The 23662-nt window shown below is 49.2% G+C and overlaps 1 protein-coding gene across 1 annotated transcript in view; it reads right to left on the reverse strand.

Moving 5' to 3' along the window:
• HMCN2 (hemicentin 2) overlaps positions 1 to 23662 on the reverse strand; it is a 563480-nt gene that overhangs the window by 21647 nt on the left and 518171 nt on the right. The window contains exons 83-87 of the mRNA XM_086924818.1: positions 16922 to 17056; positions 16507 to 16626; positions 12967 to 13092; positions 12723 to 12851; positions 10160 to 10462 (exon numbers count right to left, since the gene is read on the reverse strand). Of these exons, the coding sequence (XP_086780944.1) occupies positions 10160 to 10462; positions 12723 to 12851; positions 12967 to 13092; positions 16507 to 16626; positions 16922 to 17056 (813 nt within the window). The remainder of the gene's footprint in view (positions 1 to 10159; positions 10463 to 12722; positions 12852 to 12966; positions 13093 to 16506; positions 16627 to 16921; positions 17057 to 23662) is intronic.

Below are 23662 nucleotides of genomic sequence, written 5' to 3' on the forward strand. Positions count from 1 at the left end.
GACGCAGGGAGGGAAGCAGGGGTGGAGGAGAGAAGAGGGTAATGGAGACGCAGGGAGGGAAGCAGGGGTGGAGGAGAGAAGAGGGTAAGGCATGGGGAGGGAGGGAAGCAGGGGTGGAGGAGAGAAGAGGGTAAGGGAGACGGAGGGAGGAAAGCAGGGGTGGAGGAGAGAAGAGGGTAATGGAGACGCAGGGAGGGAAGCAGGGGTGGAGGAGAGAAGAGGGTAATGGAGACGCAGGGAGGGAAGCAGGGGTGGAGGAGAGAAGAGATAAATTGAGACGCAGGGAGGGAAGCAGGGGTGGAGGAGAGAAGAGATAAATTGAGACGCAGGGAGGGAAGCAGGGGTGGAGGAGAGAAGAGGGTAATTGAGACGCAGGGAGGGATATAGGGGTGGAGGAGAGAAGATAGCAAGGGAGACAGAGGGAGGGAAGCAGGGATGGAGGAGAGAAAGAGAAGAGGGTAATGGAGACGCAGGGAGGGATGCAGGGGCGGAGGAGAGACGAGGGGAGAGAAAGAGAGAAAAGAGGAGAAGAAGAAGCACGGCAGAGGAAGGAGAAGATAAAGATAAGCAGGGAAGGGAGCAAGCGAAAAGGAGAAGAAGAGAAGATGAAGGGAAGCAGAAGGAGAGGAAAAGGAGAGAGGATAGGAAGTGGGGAGAACAGAGAGGTAAGAAGGAGGAGCAAGAAAATTTGAAGGGGAGGAGGATACAAATGTTAGCAGGGAAGGAGAAGGGCAATGGGGGAGGATAGAAAGGGAAAATGGAGGTAAGGAGGAAGATAGGAAAGGAGAAAGGAGGGAGAAAGAGAAGATTATAGGGGTGAGGAATCCAAACAAGGGGTAGGCGATGAAGAGGAAAGAGAAAGAGAAGGAGGAAAGGAAAAGGAGCAGGGAAGAGAGAAAGATGGGGATGGAAAGCAAGAAGAGAGTGAGGAAGAGAGAGAAAGATTAGAGAGAAGAGGGAGAGGAGTGAGAGAGAAGGAGAGGACAGAGAGCAGAGAGAGAAGAGAATCACAGAGGAGAGAAAGGAGACAGGGGAAAGAAGCAGTAAGAGAGGAAATGCGGCAGGAGAGCAGGGGAGGGCAGGAAGGGGTGGAAGGGAAGAGGAGAAAGAGGGGGGAAAGAGCAGGATGAACAATAAGGAGGAGGAAGAGTTGGAGGTGAGGAAGAAACGTAGGAGGGAAGAGAAACAAAAAGAGACAAAGAGTTATGGATGTGCCTAATCAACATGCTGTACCCAGACTGATCCCAGTAACGCCACGCTTTACACAGCCTGATCCCAGTAACGCCACACTTTACACAGCCTGATCCCAGTAGCGCCACACTTTACACAGCCTGATCCCAGTAACGCCACGCTTTACACAGCCTGATCCCAGTAACGCCACACTTTACACAGCCTGATCCCAGTAACGCCGCACTTTACACAGCCTGATCCCAGTAGCGCCACACTTTACACAGCCTGATCCCAGTAACGTCGCACTTTACACGGCCTGATCCCAGTAACGCCACACTTTACACAGCCTGATCCCAGTAATGCCGCGCTTTACACAGCCTGATCCCAGTAACGCCGCGCTTTACACAGCCTGATCCCAGTAACGCCGCACTTTACACAGCCTGATCCCAGTAACGCCACACTTTACAGAGCCTGATCCCAGTAACGTCGCACTTTACACAGCCTGATCCCAGTAACGGAGCACTTTACACAGCCTGATCCCAGTAACGCCGCACTTTACACAGCCTGATCCCAGTAACGCCACACTTTACACGGCCTGATCCCAGTAAAGTCGCACTTTACACAGCCTGATCCCAGTAACGCCAGACTTTACACAGCCTGATCCCAGTAACACCAGACTTTACACAGCCTGATCCCAGTAACGTCGCACTTTACACAGCCTGATCCCAGTAACGCCGCACTTTACACAGCCTGATCCCAGTAACGTCGCACTTTACACAGCCTGATACCAGTAACGTCGCACTTTACACGGCCTGATCCCAGTAACGCCACACTTTACACAGCCTGATCCCAGTAACGCCGCACTTTACACAGCCTGATGCCAGAAACGCAGCACTTTACACAGCCTGATCCCAGTAACGCCACACTTTACACAGCCTGATCCCAGTAACGCCACACTTTACACAGCCTGATCCCAGTAACGCCACACTTTACACAGCCTGATCCCAGTAACGTCGCACTTTACTCAGCCTGATCCCAGTAACGCCAGACTTTACACAGCCTGATCCCAGTAACGCCGCACTTTACACAGCCTGATCCCAGTAACGCCACACTTTACACAGCCTGATCCCAGTAATATCACACTTTACACGGCCTGATCCCAGTAACGCCACACTTTACACAGCCTGATCCCAGTAACGCCAGACTTTACACAGCCTGATCCCAGTAACGCCACACTTTACACAGCCTGATCCCAGTAACGCCACACTTTACACAGCCTGATCCCAGTAACGCCACACTTTACACAGCCTGATCCCAGTAACTCCACACTTTACACAGCCTGATCCCAGTAACGCCGCACTTTACACAGCCTGATCCCAGTAACGCCGCACTTTACACAGCCTGATCCCAGTAACGCAGCACTTTACAAAGCCTGATCCCAGTAACGCCGCACTTTACAAAGCCTGATCACAGTAACGCCACACTTTACACAGCCTGATCCCAGTAACGCCACACTTTACACAGCCTGATCCCAGTAACGTCGCACTTTACACAGCCTGATCCCAGTAACGGAGCACTTTACTCAGTCTGATCCCAGTAACACAGCACTTTACACAGCCTGATCCCAGTAACGCCACACTTTACACAGCTGATCCCAGTAACGCCACACTTTACTCAGCCTGATCCCATTAATGACACACTTTACACAGCCTGATCCCAGTAACGCCACACTTTACACAGCCTGATCCCAGTAACGCCACACTTTACACAGCCTGATCCCAGTAACGCCGCACTTTACACAGCCTGATCCCAGTAACGCCACATTTTACACAGCCTGATCCCAGTAACGCCGCACTTTACACAGCCTGATCCCAGTAACGCCGCACTTTACACAGCCTGATCCCAGTAACGCCGCACTTTACACAGCCTGATCCCAGTAACGCCACACTTTACACAGCCTGATCCTAATAACGTCGCACTTTACACAGCCTGATCCCAGTAACGTCGCACTTTACTCATCCTGATCCCAGTAACGCCACACTTTACACAGCCTGATCCCAGTAACGCCGCACTTTACACAGCCTGATCCCAGTAACGCCACACTTTACACAGCCTGATCCCAGTAACGTCACACTTTACTCAGCCTGATCCCAGTAACGCCAGACTTTACACAGCCTGATCCCAGTAACGCCGCACTTTACACAGCCTGATCCCAGTAACGCCACACTTTACACAGCCTGATCCCAGTAATATCACACTTTACACGGCCTGATCCCAGTAACGCCACACTTTACACAGCCTGATCCCAGTAACGCCAGAATTTACACAGCCTGATCCCAGTAACGCCACACTTTACACAGCCTGATCCCAGTAACGCCACACTTTACACAGCCTGATCCCAGTAACTCCACACTTTACACAGCCTGATCCCAGTAACGCCGCACTTTACACAGCCTGATCCCAGTAACGCCGCACTTTACACAGCCTGATCCCAGTAACGCAGCACTTTACAAAGCCTGATCCCAGTAACGCCGCACTTTACAAAGCCTGATCACAGTAACGCCACACTTTACACAGCCTGATCCCAGTAACGCCACACTTTACACAGCCTGATCCCAGTAACGTCGCACTTTACACAGCCTGATCCCAGTAACGGAGCACTTTACTCAGTCTGATCCCAGTAACACAGCACTTTACACAGCCTGATCCCAGTAACGCCACACTTTACACAGCTGATCCCAGTAACGCCACACTTTACTCAGCCTGATCCCATTAATGACACACTTTACACAGCCTGATCCCAGTAACGCCACACTTTACACAGCCTGATCCCAGTAACGCCACACTTTACACAGCCTGATCCCAGTAACGCCGCACTTTACACAGCCTGATCCCAGTAACGCCACATTTTACACAGCCTGATCCCAGTAACGCCGCACTTTACACAGCCTGATCCCAGTAACGCCGCACTTTACACAGCCTGATCCCAGTAACGCCGCACTTTACACAGCCTGATCCCAGTAACGCCACACTTTACACAGCCTGATCCTAATAACGTCGCACTTTACACAGCCTGATCCCAGTAACGTCGCACTTTACTCATCCTGATCCCAGTAACGCCACACTTTACATAGCCTGATCCCAGTAATATCACACTTTACACGGCCTGATCCCAGTAGCGCCACACTTTACACAGCCTGATCCCAGTAACGCCGCACTTTACACAGCCTGATCCCAGTAACGCCACATTTTACACAGCCTGATCCCAGTAACGCCGCACTTTACACAGCCTGATCCCAGTAACGCCGCACTTTACACAGCCTGATCCCAGTAACGCCGCACTTTACACAGCCTGATCCCAGTAACGTCGCACTTTACACAGCCTGATCCCATTAATGACACACTTTACACAGCCTGATCCCAGTAACGCCACACTTTACACAGCCTGATCCCAGTAACGCCACACTTTACACAGCCTGATCCCAGTAACGCCACATTTTACACAGCCTGATCCCAGTAACGCCGCACTTTACACAGCCTGATCCCAGTAACGCCGCACTTTGCACAGACTGATCCCAGTAACGCCGCACTTTACACAGCCTGATCCCAGTAACGTCGCACTTTACACAGCCTGATACCAGTAACGTCGCACTTTACACGGCCTGATCCCAGTAACGCCACACTTTACACAGCCTGATCCCAGTAACGCTGCACTTTACACAGCCTGATCCCAGTAACGCCACACTTTACACAGCCTGATCCCAGTAACGTCGCACTTTACACAGCCTGATCCCTGTAACGTCGCACTTTACACAGCCTGATCCCAGTAACGGAGCACTTTACACAGCCTGATCCCAGTAACGCAGCACTTTACACAGCCTGATCCCAGGTACACAGCACTTTACACAGCCTGATCCCAGTAACGCCGCACTTTACACAGCCTGATCCCAGTAACGCCACACTTTACACAGCCTGATCCCAGTAACGTCGCACTTTACACAGCCTGATCCCAGTAACGTCGCACTTTACACGGCCTGATCCCAGTAACGCCACACTTTACACAGCCTGATCCCAGTAACGCCGCACTTTACACAGCCTGATCCCAGTAACGCCACACTTTACACAGCCTGATCCCAGTAACGTCGCACTTTACACAGCCTGATCCCTGTAACGTCGCACTTTACACAGCCTGATCCCAGTAACGCCGCGCTTTACACAGCCTGATCCCAGTAACGCCGCACTTTACACAGCCTGATCCCAGTAACGTCGCACTTTACACAGCCTGATCCCGGTAACGGAGCACTTTACACAGCCTGATCCCAGTAACGCCGCACTTTCACACAGCCTGATCCCAGTAACGCCACACTTTACACGGCCTGATCCCAGTAAAGTCGCACTTTACACAGCCTGATCCCAGTAACGCCAGACTTTACACAGCCTGATCCCAGTAACGTCGCACTTTACACAGCCTAATCCCAGTAACGTCGCACTTTACTCAGCCTGATCCCAGTAACGCCAGACTTTACACAGCCTGATCCCAGTAACGCTGCACTTTACACAGCCTGATCCCAGTAACGCCACACTTTACACAGCCTGATCCCAGTAATATCACACTTTACACGGCCTGATCCCAGTAACGCCACACTTTACACAGCCTGATCCCAGTAACGCCAGACTTTACACAGCCTGATCCCAGTAACGCCACACTTTACACAGCCTGATCCCAGTAACGCCACACTTTACACAGCCTGATCCCAGTAACTCCACACTTTACACAGCCTGATCCCAGTAACGCCGCACTTTACACAGCCTGATCCCAGTAACGCCGCACTTTACACAGCCTGATCCCAGTAACGCAGCACTTTACAAAGCCTGATCCCAGTAACGCCGCACTTTACAAAGCCTGATCACAGTAACGCCACACTTTACACAGCCTGATCCCAGTAACGCCACACTTTACACAGCCTGATCCCAGTAACGTCGCACTTTACACAGCCTGATCCCAGTAACGGAGCACTTTACTCAGTCTGATCCCAGTAACACAGCACTTTACACAGCCTGATCCCAGTAACACCACACTTTACACAGCTGATCCCAGTAACGCCACACTTTACTCAGCCTGATCCCATTAATGACACACTTTACACAGCCTGATTCCAGTAATGCCACACTTTACACAGCCTGATCCCAGTAACGCCACACTTTACACAGCCTGATCCCAGTAACGCCGCACTTTACACAGCCTGATCCCAGTAACGCCACATTTTACACAGCCTGATCCCAGTAACGCCGCACTTTACACAGCCTGATCCCAGTAACGCCGCACTTTACACAGCCTGATCCCAGTAACGCCGCACTTTACACAGCCTGATCCCAGTAACGCCACACTTTACACAGCCTGATCCCAGTAACGCCACACTTTACACAGCCTGATCCTAATAACGTCGCACTTTACACAGCCTGATCCCAGTAACGTCGCACTTTACTCATCCTGATCCCAGTAACGCCACACTTTACATAGCCTGATCCCAGTAATATCACACTTTACACGGCCTGATCCCAGTAGCGCCACACTTTACACAGCCTGATCCCAGTAACGCCGCACTTTACACAGCCTGATCCCAGTAACGCCAGACTTTACACAGCCTGATCCCAGTAACGCCACACTTTACACAGCTGATCCCAGTAATGCCACTTTACTCAGCCTGATCCCATTAATGACACACTTTACACAGACTGATCCCTGTAACGCCACACCTTACACAGCCTGGTCCCAGTAACGCCGCACTTTACACAGCCTGATCCCAGTAACGCCGCACTTTACACAGCCTGCTCCCAGTAACGCCACGCTTTACATAGCCTGATCCCAGTAATATCACACTTTACACGGCCTGATCCCAGTAGCGCCACACTTTACACAGCCTGATCCCAGTAACGCCGCACTTTACACAGCCTGATCCCAGTAACGCCACACTTTACAGAGCCTGATCCCAGTAACGTCGCACTTTACACAGCCTGATCCCAGTAACGGAGCACTTTACACAGCCTGATCCCAGTAACGGAGCACTTTACTCAGCCTGATCCCAGTAACACAGAACTTTACACAGCTTGATCCCAGTAACGCCACACTTTACACAGCTGATCCCAGTAACGCCACACTTTACTCAGCCTGATCCCATTAATGACACACTTTACACAGCCTGATCCCAGTAACGCCACACTTTACACAGCCTGATCCCAGTAACGCCACACTTTACACAGCCTGATCCCAGTAACGCCGCGCTTTACACAGCCTGATCCCAGTAACGCCACGCTTTACACAGCCTGATCCCAGTAACGCCGCACTTTACACAGCCTGATCCCAGTAACGCTGCGCTTTACACAGCCTGATCCCAATAACGCAACACTTTACACAGCCTGATCCCAGTAACGCCGCACTTTACACAACCTGATCCCAGTAACGCCACACTTTACAGAGCCTGATCCCAGTAGGGTCGCACTTTACACAGCCTGATCCCTGTAACGGAGCACTTTACACAGCCTGATCCCAGTAACGGAGCACTTTACTCATCCTGATCCCAGTAACACAGCACTTTACACAGCCTGATCCCAGTAACACCACACTTTACACAGCTGATCCCAGTAACCCCACACTTTACTCAGCCTGATCCCAGTAACGCCACACTTTACACAGCCTGATCCCAGTAACGCCGCGCTTTACACAGCCTGATCCCAGTAACGCCACGCTTTACACAGCCTGATCCCAGTAACGCCGCACTTTACACAGCCTGATCCCAGTAACGCCGCACTTTACACAGCCTGATCCCAGTAACGCCGCACTTTACACAGCCTGATCCCAATAACGCCACACTTTACACAGCCTGATCCCAGTAACGCCGCACTTTACACAGCCTGATCCCAGTAACGCCACACTTTACACAGCCTGATCCCAGTAACGCCACACTTTACACAGCCTGATCCCAGTAACGTCGCACTTTACACAGCCTGATCCCAGTAACGGAGCACTTTACTCAGCCTGATCCCAGTAACACAGCACTTTACACAGCCCGATCCCAGTAACGCCACACTTTACACAGCCTGATCCCAGTAAAGTCGCACTTTACACAGCCTGATCCCAGTAACGGAGCACTTTACTCAGCCTGATCCCAGTAACACAGCACTTTACACAGCCTGATCCCAGTAACGCCACACTTTACACAGCTGATCCCAGTAACGCCACACTTTACACAGCCTGATCCTAGTAACGGAGCACTTTACTCAGCCTGATCCCAGTAACACAGCACTTTACACAGCCTGATCCCAGTAACGGAGCACTTTACTCAGCCTGATCCCAGTAACACAGCACTTTACACAGCCTGATCCCAGTAACGCCACACTTTACACAGCTGATCCCAGTAACACCACACTTTACACAGCCTCATCCAAGTAAAGCCACACTTTACACAGCCTGATCCCAGCAATGCCACACTTTACAGAGCCATGCCTTGAAGCACACTTGTGCCAGGCACAGCGTGACCTCACCCACAGTAAAGCCCCTGTGCAGCATGAACCTTGGGCGTAGTTTGCGTAGTAGCGCTACGCGTAGCTACGCAAAGTGCAGTTTGCACTACGCGAGCTACGCATAGCTTCGCAACCTGCCTAGTGCACTGTGCAAGATGCTGTTCGCAGTGATGTACAGTGCCGGATGCTTGTCCACACTGTGCAATCAGTGCAAACCGCATCTTGCACAGTGCAAGCGGTCGTTTTCTGCTGCTCGAGTAGATTTCTACTTGAGCAGCAGCTTTCTCGACGCAGACTGGTAGTTTCTCATTGCGAGTGGTTGCGAGCATACACGGCCACTCACAATGAGAAACCTGACCTCCCCGCGTTGAGAATCTCGCTGGGAGGTTTATTTTCCACCCTCGCGATCGGCAACTTGATGTTGCTGATCGCAAACGAGGAAAAAGTCTCGCCGGGATCTCATTTTGCTTGCTCGCGGTCGCCAACTTGACGTTGAGGACCGCAAGCAAGCAAAAAATGACCGCTGCACTACGCTACGGGTGTTTGCACTGTGCTACATGCAATTCGAGTAGTGCGAAGTAGCGCTAAGTTCACAAACTACGCGAGCTTAGTTTGCAAACTTCACCTCGCCTGCTACTCTGCCTAGCCCCCTGTTATTTGTGTGCTTTGACTAAGCACTCCTTCTCCCCTTGTTGGGGAAAGATCCAATATTTACACTCTGGAGTCTCAGCGAACCCGCTGAGAGAGTCCACTGCGCCAAGGGAGCCACTCACAGCTGAGGTATTGTATGGCACCCCTGGCCAAAGCACCCCCTCTCCCCTTTTTGGTGAAGGATCCAGTTTGTAGGCCTTGGAGTCTCAGAGACCCCTCTGAGAGAGTCCACTGCGTATGGGGAGCCTCCCGCAACTGAGATAGGGAAGTGATACCACTTCCTGTGGGTTCACAGTTTACTGGACTTTGGACGTTGTTTTGACTCGTCTACCGGTTTGTGTCCCCTTCGCCCCTCCCCATCTCTTTCCATACTGTGTCCTTTACCCTCCTCTTCTCTTTCCTGCCTTCATTACCTGTCTACTTCCCCAGCTCCTTCCCCCTCCCCTGACTCTTTTCCCTGGCCTGCTGTTCCCCTTACGTATTTGTGCTTATTGTTCATCTCGACCTTACAAGTAACTATGTTGCCATGCTCTAATAACTGTGTAACCTTTGTAACGATGGAACCTGTACCTTTGATCGGATGCTCATGTAACGCTCTCTGATACCTCCGGGTCTAGCCAGCGTTATATAAAACCTTTAAAATAAAAAATAAAATAAAAAATAGTGCTTTGTCCAGGCTTAAGCATGACTTTAAGCACACTCATGCCAGACACAGCCTGACCTCACCCACAGTAAAGCCCCTGTGCAGCATGTCTTTAAGCACACTCATGCCATGCACAGCCTGACCTCACCCAGAGCAGTGCCCCAACTGCCTCACCTGCACAAGTTCCACTCCGCCTGGTGTACCCCGGAGGGCACCAGCCCCTGCCCCCTTGGTTCTGCGGGTTTCGGTTCTGGTTCTGGGTCAGCCAGGTGTAGAGAGAGTTCCCTTGCAGGGGTCCACTGGGCCGGGCCACCTCGGACTGCAGACCGGAGCCCCCCGCCGTTCTTTCCAGCCCAGCACACGACTTGCCATCCGCAAGCAAGGCCTTGCCAGGGGGGCACAGGCACCTGTAACTACCTGCCAGGTTCTGGCACTGGTAGGCACAGGGCTTGGGCACCTGTTGGCACTCATTGATATCTGAAACGAGAGCAAAGGGTGGTTACAACACGCCAGGGCACCCGAGCACTGTTCACTCCGTAGTGGTGGGCATAAAGCACAGGAAATGCAAGCAAGATTGAACTTGTGCCTAAAGACGGCATTCAGAGAGCAGTGTTCACAGGGTAAATGTGGGGGTGTCCTGCAGATCTTGGAAAGAGGGTTACTTCCACACCTGATACAGTGTGGAGATGGGTGGCGAGTGAGCTGTATACTACACCAGGGTGACACACTGCGGGGGGGAGTGTGAGCTGTATACTATACTAGTGTGACACACTGCGGGGGCATGTGAGCTGTATACTATACCACTGTGATACACTGATGGGAGGGGGAGAGTGAGCTGTATACTATACTAGTGTGACACACTGCGGGGGGCTTGTGAGCTGTATACTATACCAGTGTGACACACTGCGATGGGGGATGTGAGCTGTATACTATACCAGTGTGACACACTGCGATGGGGGATGTGAGCTGTATACTATACCAGTGTGACACACTGCGATGGGGGATGTGAGCTGTATACTATACCAGTGTGACACACTGCGGGGCGTGTGCGCTGTATACTAAGCATGTGAGACACATTGCAGAGGAGGGGGGACGGAGGGAGGTCGAATGAGCTGTATACTATGTCTACTACACCACTGTGACATACTGCAGGAGATGGGGTGAGTTGTACTACACCACTGTGACACATTGCCCACGCAGCTGTAGTTTCTGAAGTCACACTCTCTATAGTTTCTGAAGTCACACTCTATAGTTTCTGAAGTCACACACTCTCTATCGTTACTGAAGTCACGGCTGCCACTAGGATCAGTCACTTCTCTTCAGCTCAGGGAGCAAGGCAGAACGATGAAGCACCTTGCTGATGTGGGGTCTGAGAGCTGGTCGGTGGGAGCCATGACATGCCCAGAGGCAGGTACAGGCATAAAGGGGATCACCACCTCTGTCACACACACATTTCTGAGTCTCCTCAACCAGACTTGTGGCATCACCCAGTACTGGGGACACACACACCTCTCTGTAGTATTTAGCTCCAGGTAGTCTTGATCTACTCCAGGTAGATTGATTAGTTGCAGTTACAGGATGTAGAGTTCACGTGATGCAGCCCCGCCAGGAGCAGTCTGCCTGCTGCTCGGCCCATACTTCAAATGTTACACTAAAGCATCCAGGCACCCAAACATTCCATTCATGTCCATCACACCAACATTCCATGCATCACACTCACACTGTCTGAGCAGCTGGGGAGAAAGTAACAAGATAAATATAATACAGGTTACTACACTCTTCTAATGCACATCTGCCCTGACACAAGTGCACACATGCAGACGATCCTGCATACACACACACACACACAATACAACCACATGTGCATGGAGACACACACAGAAAACAAACTACCATATGTGTGCAAACACACACATCCAGAATACAACCAAACATGCACAAACACATACAGAATGCAACCATAGGTGCTAAAACACTCAATACAACCACATGTGTAAAAAAAATACACACTCACTCAATCCAACCACATCCGTGCAGACACACAAAATACAATCACATGCGCACAGGGTGGGCTGCTACAAACACTCAGTAACACACACAATCCTGACCTGTACCCTCCCCACCTCGGTATCCAAGTACTGGGGACACAAACATGTTTCTCGATTCTCCGCTTTCCTCGCCTGCAGCAAACCAAAGTGCCAGCCAGGGCTTAGTATGTAAAAAAATTATAAGTGCCAGGGCTCTTGTCAGAAGTCCACTGAAGCTTGCACCACCCCGTGCCTCTGTAAGCGCTGCCAATGGTACCACCAACACAATTACTAACCATCGCACTCTTACAAGTGTGACAATTTATACTACTCCAGGCCCCCACAGCAATAAGAATGGCTTGGGCGGCAGGTAACAGTCATTTTAATGTATATATTGAATTAATTAACTGTCATCCTATTCATCTCTGTATTGAGCAACAGCACCCCCTTGTGGCAGAATGTCATAAGTGTCGGTGTTGACAATTAAGTGCCAGTGCCTAGCACCGGCACTTAATTAATTAAACCTCTGGCTCAAATTAAGCTCTGGTGCTAGTATTGGGCCCACACACACACAAAGCGCATCAGTCATTCCCTGCACCACCCTCGTTATTCCAATGCTGAGCACCATACACTCTCCGGCAGAGCACCTCAAAGATGGCCTGTACAGCTTACTATGATGGAGCTCCTATGGCTCCCACATATATACATACCGAGGCAGGGTCGTCCAAGGTCCTGTGACCTGTAGCCACGGGGGCAGGTGCAGCGATAACCCCCTACGGTGTTCTCGCACGCCTGGTTGTAACGGCACAGGTGCGACCCATCTTTACACTCATCCACATCTGTGAACAAAGCAGAGAGTGTCAGCCAGAGATCTGTGACCTCTTGGTGCAGGGTGAGTCCCAGAGCCGGAGTCCACCACGAGCCTCCTTCGCACTACACATCTAAAGCACTTACCAGAGCAGACGCCCGCCTCTGTGCGGGTGGTGCCAGCCGGGCAGGCCTCCAGGCATACATAACCCCCAGGTGTATTCTTGCACTGGCGCTGTTGGGGACAGACGTTCCTGGTGCACTCATCAATGTCTGAAAGGAATAAGATGCAGAGAACCTTAAGACACGCTTCTCACTTGGGTATTCTACTACCCCTGGCTCACATGGTCTACACCCATGTCCTTTCAAGCCTACTAAATCACAAGATGGCAGATTCAACAACTGTAGAACCACACCACAAGGTGTCTTCAAAACTAAGGTTTGTATAATTGTGCATAAGTGTACCAATTCTCAGAACACATCCACCACATTTCAACTTCCTGTGTGCACAAGCATAAAGACACACCAGATATGGTTTTAGAAGAGTGTGCAAACAGGACCCTGGATGCAATTCTTACCAGAACTACCAGCTTCTCTGTCTACTCTTCACATAGGTACCAAGGTGTATTGCATAAGAGTGTGAGACATAGAAATTAATATAAAAAGACACTTACAAAAATATTTGCGTTAAGGTCTGCCTCATCAACAAATATGTCCTGCACATATGTCCAGTTATGTTCCCCGCACACTGCCACATAATTAAGCACAATCTGCATCTTTGGAATTGTTTTCATCCTACAGAAGAGGGGATCTATCCTGAAGAAGGCTGTTCAATCTACAGTCAGTCGAAACATGCCAGCGCTTTACTGTCTTAGGTCATTTCAGCCTAAGCAAATCCAGTTTTAGCCTATCACACTATTTGGTTTTTGATAATTCAACCATGTCTCATTTATATGTGGTGTAATTTTTGCTAATTCTCAGATTATATTTAAATATCATTCTTATGACCTGTTTCTGTTAGACCTTCAGCTAAGATCCTTGTGTTGACAATTACGTGCCTCCTCAGAGGTGTGCCACGGTATTGTAGAAGCAACAGGAACTTCTATTTATTGCGGCATAGCATCTGTCTGATTGCTGGTGCTTTGGAAAGTGAGGCACTATGCTCTGCGTGAGAACTCTACGCAGCTCACTAATACTACAGCTCTGTATTGCTATGCGCTGAAGAAGTGAGCATTGCGGCATAGACATATGAAGGATTTCAGGGGCCCTCGCCCAAATGTATTTTGGGGGTCCAGCTCAGGACAGCTTTAAATCTATGATCCAGTTTCATCTCTTTCATTCCATTTGCCCAGGTCACTGACAGTGCACAGGGCCACAAGTCCAAATTCTAAATGTGTTTACATCTAATATTCAGGGATAGTGACAATATTGTAACACAGCAGCAACTCACTAATATCACTGCAAATAATCTCTGTACCCCCATTTGTCAAATGTGAGGTCCTGTTTAGATCTAAAAGAAACTTATATTATGGATGCCTCATGAAACATAAGTACAACATTTCTCTGCAGAATGTCTGTAATGGACTCTCACACAACACTTACATTAATATTAAATTAAAGGAAAAGATATTTAAAACAATCTGTTTAAGCATTATTAGAGGTCATCAGGGCAAGACTATCTGCAGAACAGAGCTGGCTCTTATCAGGGGCCCCTGGAAGGCTGCGGCCCTGGGCCACAGCCCGCTTTGCCCATGCCTTAAACGTCTCTGCAGCGAGAAGCCTGCATCTGAACCACCAGGTGCTCGGGCGGGACCAAGCTCTACCCTGCACCCGAGCCCCTGGCTTGATGTCTCTGTCAGGAATCTGCTTCTGGTGTGCTGTCTCTGTGAACTCCACATACAGAAGCTCTGAAAGATGCCAAGGTGACAGCGGGCATCTTCTGCTGTAAGATATTGAAGTTAGAAGAACATTTCTTGTCGGTCCCTAACCAACGGTCATTTGGGAGCTGAAGAGGTGCATGTCATTGGCGCGTTGGCCAATGTTGAAAGAGGTCACATTTTCTTGGAGTGAAAGCACAGAGTTTGACACCAGGAGCCAGTCCAAACTGGATCTGTTCTCACCACGGCAGTAGATCACTAGTCCACCTTCAAGAAGAGCTCGTCCCACAGCCTCTCCTACAATACAAGGGGCAGTAGGCGGCACAAGGAGCTCCTGGTGGGAGGATCCAGTCACCAGCCCAACCCAGCTCTGGGCCCCCTCTGATCACGCTTCACTATATAGGCGTGAACACTACAGAGTCAGAATGAAGCCAACACAGGCTACTGAACTCTTCAACCTCATGTGATTTGCTCACAAATGGCTTTAAGGATTTATTGGAGACAAAGGGGCCTCATTCATGAGGAATCGGTGTAGGGCAGCGCCCCCCCACTGTGAAAGGGCAGGAATGCACCATATTTTTTAAATTTAGGGGCATATTTACCTCATTTTGGCATAGGGCAGGGCGGCAAGCCTTCTAGCTGCGCTGCCGTACAACAAAAGAAAAGGGCTGGACCGCGCCGTATCTATAAGATACGGTGCATTCCTGCTCTTTCTGCCAGCGCCGGCGCACAAACTGCAGCCCACCGCCAACCCCGAACCCTGGCACCATGGTGCAAGGGTGTCTATGTTGTTGGCATGATTGTTTTAGTGCAGGAAGGGACGCCTTCCTGCGCAAAAGCAATCAACGAAGGCGTTTTCCTCATGCTATGTGTGCTGCAGAATGCAAACATTTCTCCTCGTTACGCTTGTTTTTGGAAGGAGTTAGTTTGGCGCTGCCCCAGAATTACACTATGTTGTAAACCTGGGGCAGTGTCAAAAACCATGGGTGTGGTGTGGGAACACCCACAGCATCACCCATGGACCACCCCTTCGATGTAGAGTAAGGTGTATTTACAAGGCCATGAAAGGCCACGCAGGTTGGCCTTGTAAATATGGGCTGGCACACTGCGCCTCCAGATCGTCTCAAAAGTGACCCTCCGGTGGCCTTAATGTGCTACAAGGGCTTGTAAATACGCCACACAGTGCCTTCCTGTCCTTCACCCCAGCGCTGGTGTACAACTTTCTGCCTAGCACTAATGCATCACCCTTGCACCATGGTGCACGTATGTCTGTGTTGTTGGCATGAATGTGCAGGAAGGGGCACCTTCCTGCACAAAGACAATCAAAAGAGGTGTTTACCTCTTTCTATATGAGCTGCAGAATGTAAAATACGTGTAAAGAGGAAAAAACAAGGTGAAATACAAATATTTCTCCTTGTTACGCCCGCTCTGGGTGGGCTAAGGCTTTGGGGCTGCCCAGGTTTACGTGATTAAGCACATTTGGGGAGCATGGAACGCCCATGGAACGCCTCCCCGGCGTAGGGTAAAGCAAGGCAGCAACTTGCACTGCTTCGTCTTACTCCATCTCCATCAGGCCTTGCATGGTGGCTTTGCGTCACCTCATCGATATGATTGAGCGGCTGGCACTGCCGGAGTGCCAAACAAAGTGACCCCCAGGGGCGCAGGCCTCTCATAAATAGGCCCCTAGGAGTCACTAGGTAAGGGCCAGCCAGAGACCACCCTGCCCAAAAGACCTTCACTTTAGTTCCCCTTCCCATTGTTCACACACCTCAAACCACCCGCCATCCACCCACCCCTCTTTGGTACAGACCCATGCATCGTTGTCCGATCAGCTGGTAGCCGGGGTCACAAGCGCACTGGTAGGAGCCCACCGTGTTCAGGCACCGCTGTTCGCAGGGCGATGCCGGGGGCTCCTCACATTCATTAATATCTAAAGCAGAAGGAGATAAACAAAAGAGGACATTATATCACTGCAGGATGCACACCTCTCCCCTCAGCCTCAGCTGTGACGACACACGGCACGTCCACATTCCTAGCAGGCGCTCCATTCCAGGCGCTCTCCAACCTTTCCTGGAGTGTCTTCCCTCTACCACTGCTTATACTTCCAAAGTAATGCTTTCACTCCACCTCATACCCTACCTCATTTCAACCCCGCACCAACCCTTCCACACTCATCCACTCGCACTTATCAACACTTTCACAGCTTTCCCGAAGTCTTGGGGTACCTTCACAGCCGGTCCCTTCAGCGTCTGCGTGGAATCCTGCACCACACCTCACCCGGCACCGGAAGGACCCTGGCACATTGACACACTGCTGGCCCACCGGACACGTGTGGCTTCCAAGATCACACTCGTCCACGTCTGTGTGGGAAGAGGAGAAGGCATGTGGCAACAATGTCTGTGCAAGCAAGGTCTGCATTACCTGGGTGTGCATTCTGTACCCCTCGCCCACCGACATCCCACAGTGCCTGGAAACCCACTGCATGCCCTGAAAACTGCTGTGCTTGTTCTGACATATTTATGAGTGTGTTACTGGCTCCCACACTCTACCCTTGTTCTACAAACATATCTGCAATTTGTTTTGTAGCATGCATGTTCTACTTTCACTCACTCTCTATGAATGTATGTACTGGCGTCTATGTAACATGGCTACCAAGAGAAGGAGTGTGAGATGAGATAGGTGTATGAAGTGGACTGACTCATTAGGGGCAAGAGGGGGCAGTTGGCTCTGCCGTGGGCCATGGGCCAGGACCACCCTGGATTCCTGATTGGTGACGGGGGAGATGCTTTCTCAAGGATGAGTTTGAAGCTTCTTTCTGACCTTTAGAAGTAGGGGACCAAGCCTGTGGTGCGACAAGATGTTTGTCCATAGTCTTGTTAGATATTTTGAGAAGGTGTGGCTTCCAGCGCTTTCATTTCATGTGCTTGACTTCCTGTCTGGTGATGTCATAGCTCGCATCTGGTCTGGTCACCAGAGGTGGAGTTTAGTGCTAGTACCTCATCATAACACAAGCAGTCTTTCCTGAAGATGACGCAGGTTGTAGGTGAAGAGGGCGAAGATCCTTCATGCGAAGCTAATGAACGTATTCTCTGTGGAATAGATGGAACCCGCGGTCGAGTGTAGGACTCACTACATTGGAGCCTGGCGGATATCAGGGTTGATGCCAAGTAGGGTGTTACTGCGGTCCGGGCAGGAGGACAAGGGCTCGGGGGGAGACAGGAGCTTAAAAGGCACTTCATTCACATGCCTTTCCTACTACATTTAGTAATTCATTAAGGGACTGATTACAATCTTGGCGAACAGGGTTACTCCATCACAAACGTGACGAATATACCGCCGCCGTAGTACAAGTGCATTATATGTGATGGAACTTGTAATGCGACAGATGGATACCAATCATGCTTGTGACGGAGTTATCTCATCCACCACGATCGTTAGCAGGCCCTTTATGAATGGGCTTGCACTTTGGGGTAAAGTACACTGTAGTTAATTTAAAATAATTTCTTGTAAATCTATTTCTAACAACATATTTTTTTATAAAATGAAGTAATATTAATACTTTCAAATTAATACCCCAAATTGAAGAATTGTGAAGATCATTAACCTTTAACCTAATCTGTGCTTTCAAGCAAAATGGACATTTTTGGGTCTGTTCTATGAATAGCACCTCTTTCCCTCACTCTTACCTAGTCAGAAAAAAAATTGTTTCTTAAGCCATGCAAATGCAATAATGGATAATAATGCATGGCAGCATTTATGAGTGTCAGGTTAGAAAGTGAATAAAGAAAAAGCAAAAACATGTTCTGGAACAAAAAAAGGGTGTGATATTGTAAAAAAAAAAGAATGATTAAAAAAGAATTGAAATAACTAAGCATTTTATGCTCCATCACATGCCAATGCTGGCTCCCCTCTGAAACTGACCTTGAAAAACCATACAAAATGTAATACATGTCTCCACTATTTGATCACATCAAAAGCAGGGTTTTTCATTTATGCATATATGTGGGCCAGGGATGTATGTCGTTACAACGCATACTTTTACAACGCATACCTTTACAACGCATTTTTTACACCACAACATCCATTACAACGCATTCCATTACAACGCATGCTATTACGACGAAATCTTTGAAACTACCATTACAACGCATTCCACTACAACACATACTACATTTACAACGCATACCATTACAACGCATACCATTACATTGCATATATGGTAAGTATTGGATAGTGTAGGGGTAAAAATTACTATTCTAACTCCAGGGGGTGCAACAGTAGGGTAAGTGTTGGATAGTGTAGGGGTACAAATACTATTCTAACTCCAGGGGGTGCAACAGTAGAGTAAGTGTTGGATAGTGTAGGTATGCATTGTAATGGTATGCGTTGTAATGACTGCGTTGTAAAGGTATGCGTTGTAGTGGTATGCGTTGTAGTGACATGCCTTGTAATGGTTGCGTTGTAATGGCATGCGTTGTAATGGATGTTGCGGTGTAAAAGTTTCATTGTAAAGGTAGTGCGTTGTAAAAGTTGCGTTGTAAGTGTTGTTTCCCGTGGGCCAGACTTATATATTGTTAGTAGATAATTTTATTATTTCCTTCTTCCACCATTATGCGTGCTTTGAATGTTTCCTTAAATCATGCAGCTGGTGCTCAATGTTAATATTCGAGTTGGCAGCCCTGGCTTTGATTCTATGCTTCTGGATTTTTAACAGCACCGCCTCACTATTTGTTTTTGAATTAGACGGGCTTCATTTGAGTAAAATAAATGTTTCAGTCATTTCTCTTCTTACATCAGAAATTCCCTTATTCTACCCCTGCAAGTGTTTAAGGATTTATAGCAAAGTCTTGGTTGTGTCTATCAGTTCAGAACCTGAAGCTTAAGCTGACATACCCCAAGTGGATTAGTTGTGCCCTCAGCAACAAGAAGTATTATTCATACGGACATAATCATGAGCCTAAAATTAGGAAGAATAAACAGAAGAATCACTGGTATCACAGTGGAATCTGCTGTGATCACAACATGAGTGAGGTGATGTATGTGAAAAAAATGGGTATCATGACAGCTGGACTGTTAAGGAGTAGAAGAATTGAGTATCACCAAAATCTAGTAATTGGTACTTAAAAGTACAGGAAAACATATAGGGCTAGATGTAGGTAATCACATTTTACCGATTCCTAAATACCGAATTTTACCGATTCGGTATTTAGGAATCGGTAAATGTGATGTAGGTAATACATCGGTAAAATTACCGATTCGGTAATATTTCTTATTACCGATTCAGTAATACCGATTCAGTAATAAGAAATAGCTTCCCATTCATTCCTATGGGCCTCCAGGCCATTCACTCTTACCGATTCGGTATTTACCAAATCGGTAATAGTGGGAGCATATTCAAGGGTGGCAGGGTGTCACATTGACACCCTGTTGCACCCCTGAATTGTGCATGTGTGCACATGTGGCGCACATACATGCCCTAAGGGCATGTATGCCTGTAACATGGCACCTTGAAAAAAGCAAATTATTGCTTTTTTAAAGGCATTCGTATTTATCACCAACTTGTAGTTGGTGGTAAATAACGAATCCTTAAAGCAAAAATGCACTCACTTGAGTGCCACCTACATAGGTTTTAAGGATTCGGTAATTTACCAATTCCTTAAAATAAGGAATCGGTAAATTACCGAATCTTTAAAACCTGCCTTCTACATTAGAAAGGGCTAAATACCGGTCGGTAACGGAAAAATTACCGATTTACCGACCGGTATTTAGCTACCTACATATGGCCCATAGTATGAAGCGCCTGAAAGCGTCTGTTCGTAGCATGTAGTGCTGTAGATTCACATGTGCATACTTCCGCCACCTACTGTTGGGCTCAGATGTGTACAACTTTTATTTTTCGAAGGAGGTCTTTTCTTGTCATAGGACATAGTGAATTCCCTTATTAGTGGCACTGCATATGGGCCATTGTTAGATTGTTTTTTCTGCACGGAGGGCGAGATTGGAGATGGAGTATAGAGAAACAAGTAAAGATGACCATGCATAGCAAAGAAATGAAAGAAAACAGAAAAGGAATATCTACAACAATCCCAGGTGACCAGGGAGGCGGGTGAGCGCATGTGAATCTATAGCACTACATGCCATGAACAGATGCATACAGGGTACGTAACATTTTCCATTTGTGACATGTGTAGCTGTAGATACACATGCTGTACATAGACTGAAAAGCAATCCTCCTAAAAGTGGTGACCTAACCAGATGATGTTGCAGAACATTGGGAAAGTCAATGTAGGAGAGTTGGGCCAACTCTAGCTTGGTGTCTGGCCAGGGCATCCACACAGTAGTGTCTGGTAACGGCATGAGGGGTGGACCGGGTAGCTGCTTTGCATATGTCAGATAGTCGAACATTACCTACGAAAGCCATAGAAGCCCCTTTCTTTGGAGTGGAATGAGGTCTGGGAGGGATGGGCAGGGTTCTTTTAGCTTTGGCATAACAAGTCTGCATGCACTTGACCAGCCAACGTGCAACACCTCCCTTGGAAAGAGCACGTCCTTAGTGTGGCTTGAGGTAGGGCGCAAATAGCTGTTGTGTCTTACCGAAAGGTTTTCTCTTGTTGATATAATACATTAGTACTCTTTTGACATTGAGAGCGTGCAGAGCACCTTCTGCTATGTATGTTAGTGTGGAAAGAAGACTGGCAGCTTGACTGTCTGATTGAGGTGGAAGCTAGAAACAACCTTAGGACTGAATTTTGGATTGGTTCTGAGAACCACGCTCTCCTGATGTACCACAAAGCAAGTGTTTTCCAAACAAAGGGCGGGTATTTCCCTAACTCCTCTTAGGGAAGGGATGGCTACCAGAAAAGCCACATTCCAAGACTAAGACTGCATTGGGCAAGAGTGAACAGGTTCTACAGGAGGGCCCATAATTCTAGTCAGAACTATGTTAACGTTCCAGACAGGAGCAGGAGGCGTCAGGGGTAGAATGACCCTTTTGAGGTCTTCCATGGACACCTTAATGACTGGTATTCTGAATAGTGAAACATGTTGCTTATTCTGTAAGTAGGCAGCTACAGCAGCCAGGAGCTGTAAACCAACCGAAGTGTGGGCGAGGCCTGACTTCTGTGAGTGAAGGAGGTAACAGACAATGTCTTGAACAGAAGCTGTGAGAGGATTTACATTTTTAGGAAGACAATAGAGCATGAAAGGTTTCCACTTGGCTGCATAACGGGACCTGGGTGCCGCTTTGAGAATAGACATACACGCTTCTGGTAGGGTAAGGTAACCAAATTCTAAGACCTCAGGATCCAGATCGCAAGGTTCAGCTGCTGAGGGTTGGGGTGTCTGAGTGCACCGTGGGTTTGTGTGAGAAGGTCTGGCCTGTTGGGGAGCTTCTCATGTGGGACTGGGGAGAGTTCCAGCAGCGTGGAGTACCCTGGCTGGTGTGCCCAGGATGGTGCCACTAAGATGAGCGTGAGGGATGTCTGTGTCAGCCTCCTGACCAGGAGCGGTAAGAGTGGCAGAGGAGAAAAAGCGTAGGCAGATATTCCTCGACAAGTCATCCATAGTGCATTGCTCATGGACTGTGGGTGCGGTAGTCTGGCGGCAAAGTTTGGGCATTTTGCATTTTCGGCAGTGGCGAGCAGGTCTATTTGGGGGAACCCCCAATGCTGAAAGTACGGGAGTAGGATGTGGGGGTGGAGTTACCATTCATGGACTTGTTGGTGCGACCTGCTGAACAACAGGCCTGCCAGATTGTTGTCCTCCCTGAATGAGCAGATGTACTCTGTGATGTCCTGTCCACCACCAGATGTTCTTGGCTACACTGGAGAATTGTGGTGAATGTGTGCCCCCTTGTTTCTGGAAGTACAACATGGCAGTCGTGTTGTCCATGCTTAAAAAGACTGTCTTGCCTTGGATGAGAGGGTGGAAAGCCCGGAGAGCGAGCTGGATGGCCAGCAGCTCCAGGTTACCAATGTGAAAAGTTTGCTGGCCAGGGGTCCACTGAACCCTGACGAGTGGGACGATAGAGATGCGCACCCCAACATGTGAGTGGGGAATCAATCCGTGGTGATGGTCTCTTGTGGAACTGGGTCCAGGAAATCCCGCCCCTGTAACAGGTTGATTGCGTTCCACCACTGTTGAGAGGGATGTGCGCGGTCCGAACCATCAGTAGGTCCTATAGATGACCCTCCACTTGAGACCCCTGCGCCACTAGGAACTCCTGTATCGGGCACATGTGGAGCCTGGCATGAGGCACCGTAGCTACACAAGAGGTCATCATGACTAATAAACGCATCACACTTCTGACTGTCATCTAATGCCCGACAATCTGGCTGAAAGAAGGCAGCAGGGTTTGGAAGGCTTGTACTCTTGCTGGGTTGGGGTAAGCCTTTCCCACACAGGCATATAGGATGGTCCCAAGGGAGGGCTGTACTTGAAGGGGCTGGAGGTGGGATTTGGTGAAGCCCAGACTGTGCAAGGTGTAAATTGTGATCTGGGTGTATGCTAGGCAGAGTTGCTGCGTGGGGCTCTTGATCAACCAATCACCTGGGCAAGGGAACATGTGGATGCTGCTCCTCCTGAGATGAGCTGCCACTACGGCTAGACATTTGGTAAAATCCCTTGGAGCTGTGGTAACCCTAAAGGAGAGCACTTTGAATTGATAATGATGACCACTTACCACAAAACTCAGGTAACTTCGATGTGCTGGGTGGATGGGTATGGGGAACTAGGCGTCCTTCAGATGTAGGGTGGTGACGAAGCCTCCGTTCTGCAATAACGGTTTGACATCCTGTAGAGTCACCATATGGAAGGGCTCCAGCAGAATGTATTTGTTGAGGGGTCTGATATCGAGGATGGGTCTAAGAGAGCTGCCCTTCTTGGGGATAAGAAAGTACTGGGCATGTAACCCTTTCCACAGTGTTGAGGCAAAACAGACTCTATGTCCCCCCTTGTCCAGGAGAGCC

This window comes from Lissotriton vulgaris, chromosome 5 (genome assembly GCF_964263255.1).
Source record: "Lissotriton vulgaris chromosome 5, aLisVul1.2, whole genome shotgun sequence".
NCBI lineage: Eukaryota > Metazoa > Chordata > Amphibia > Caudata > Salamandridae > Lissotriton > Lissotriton vulgaris.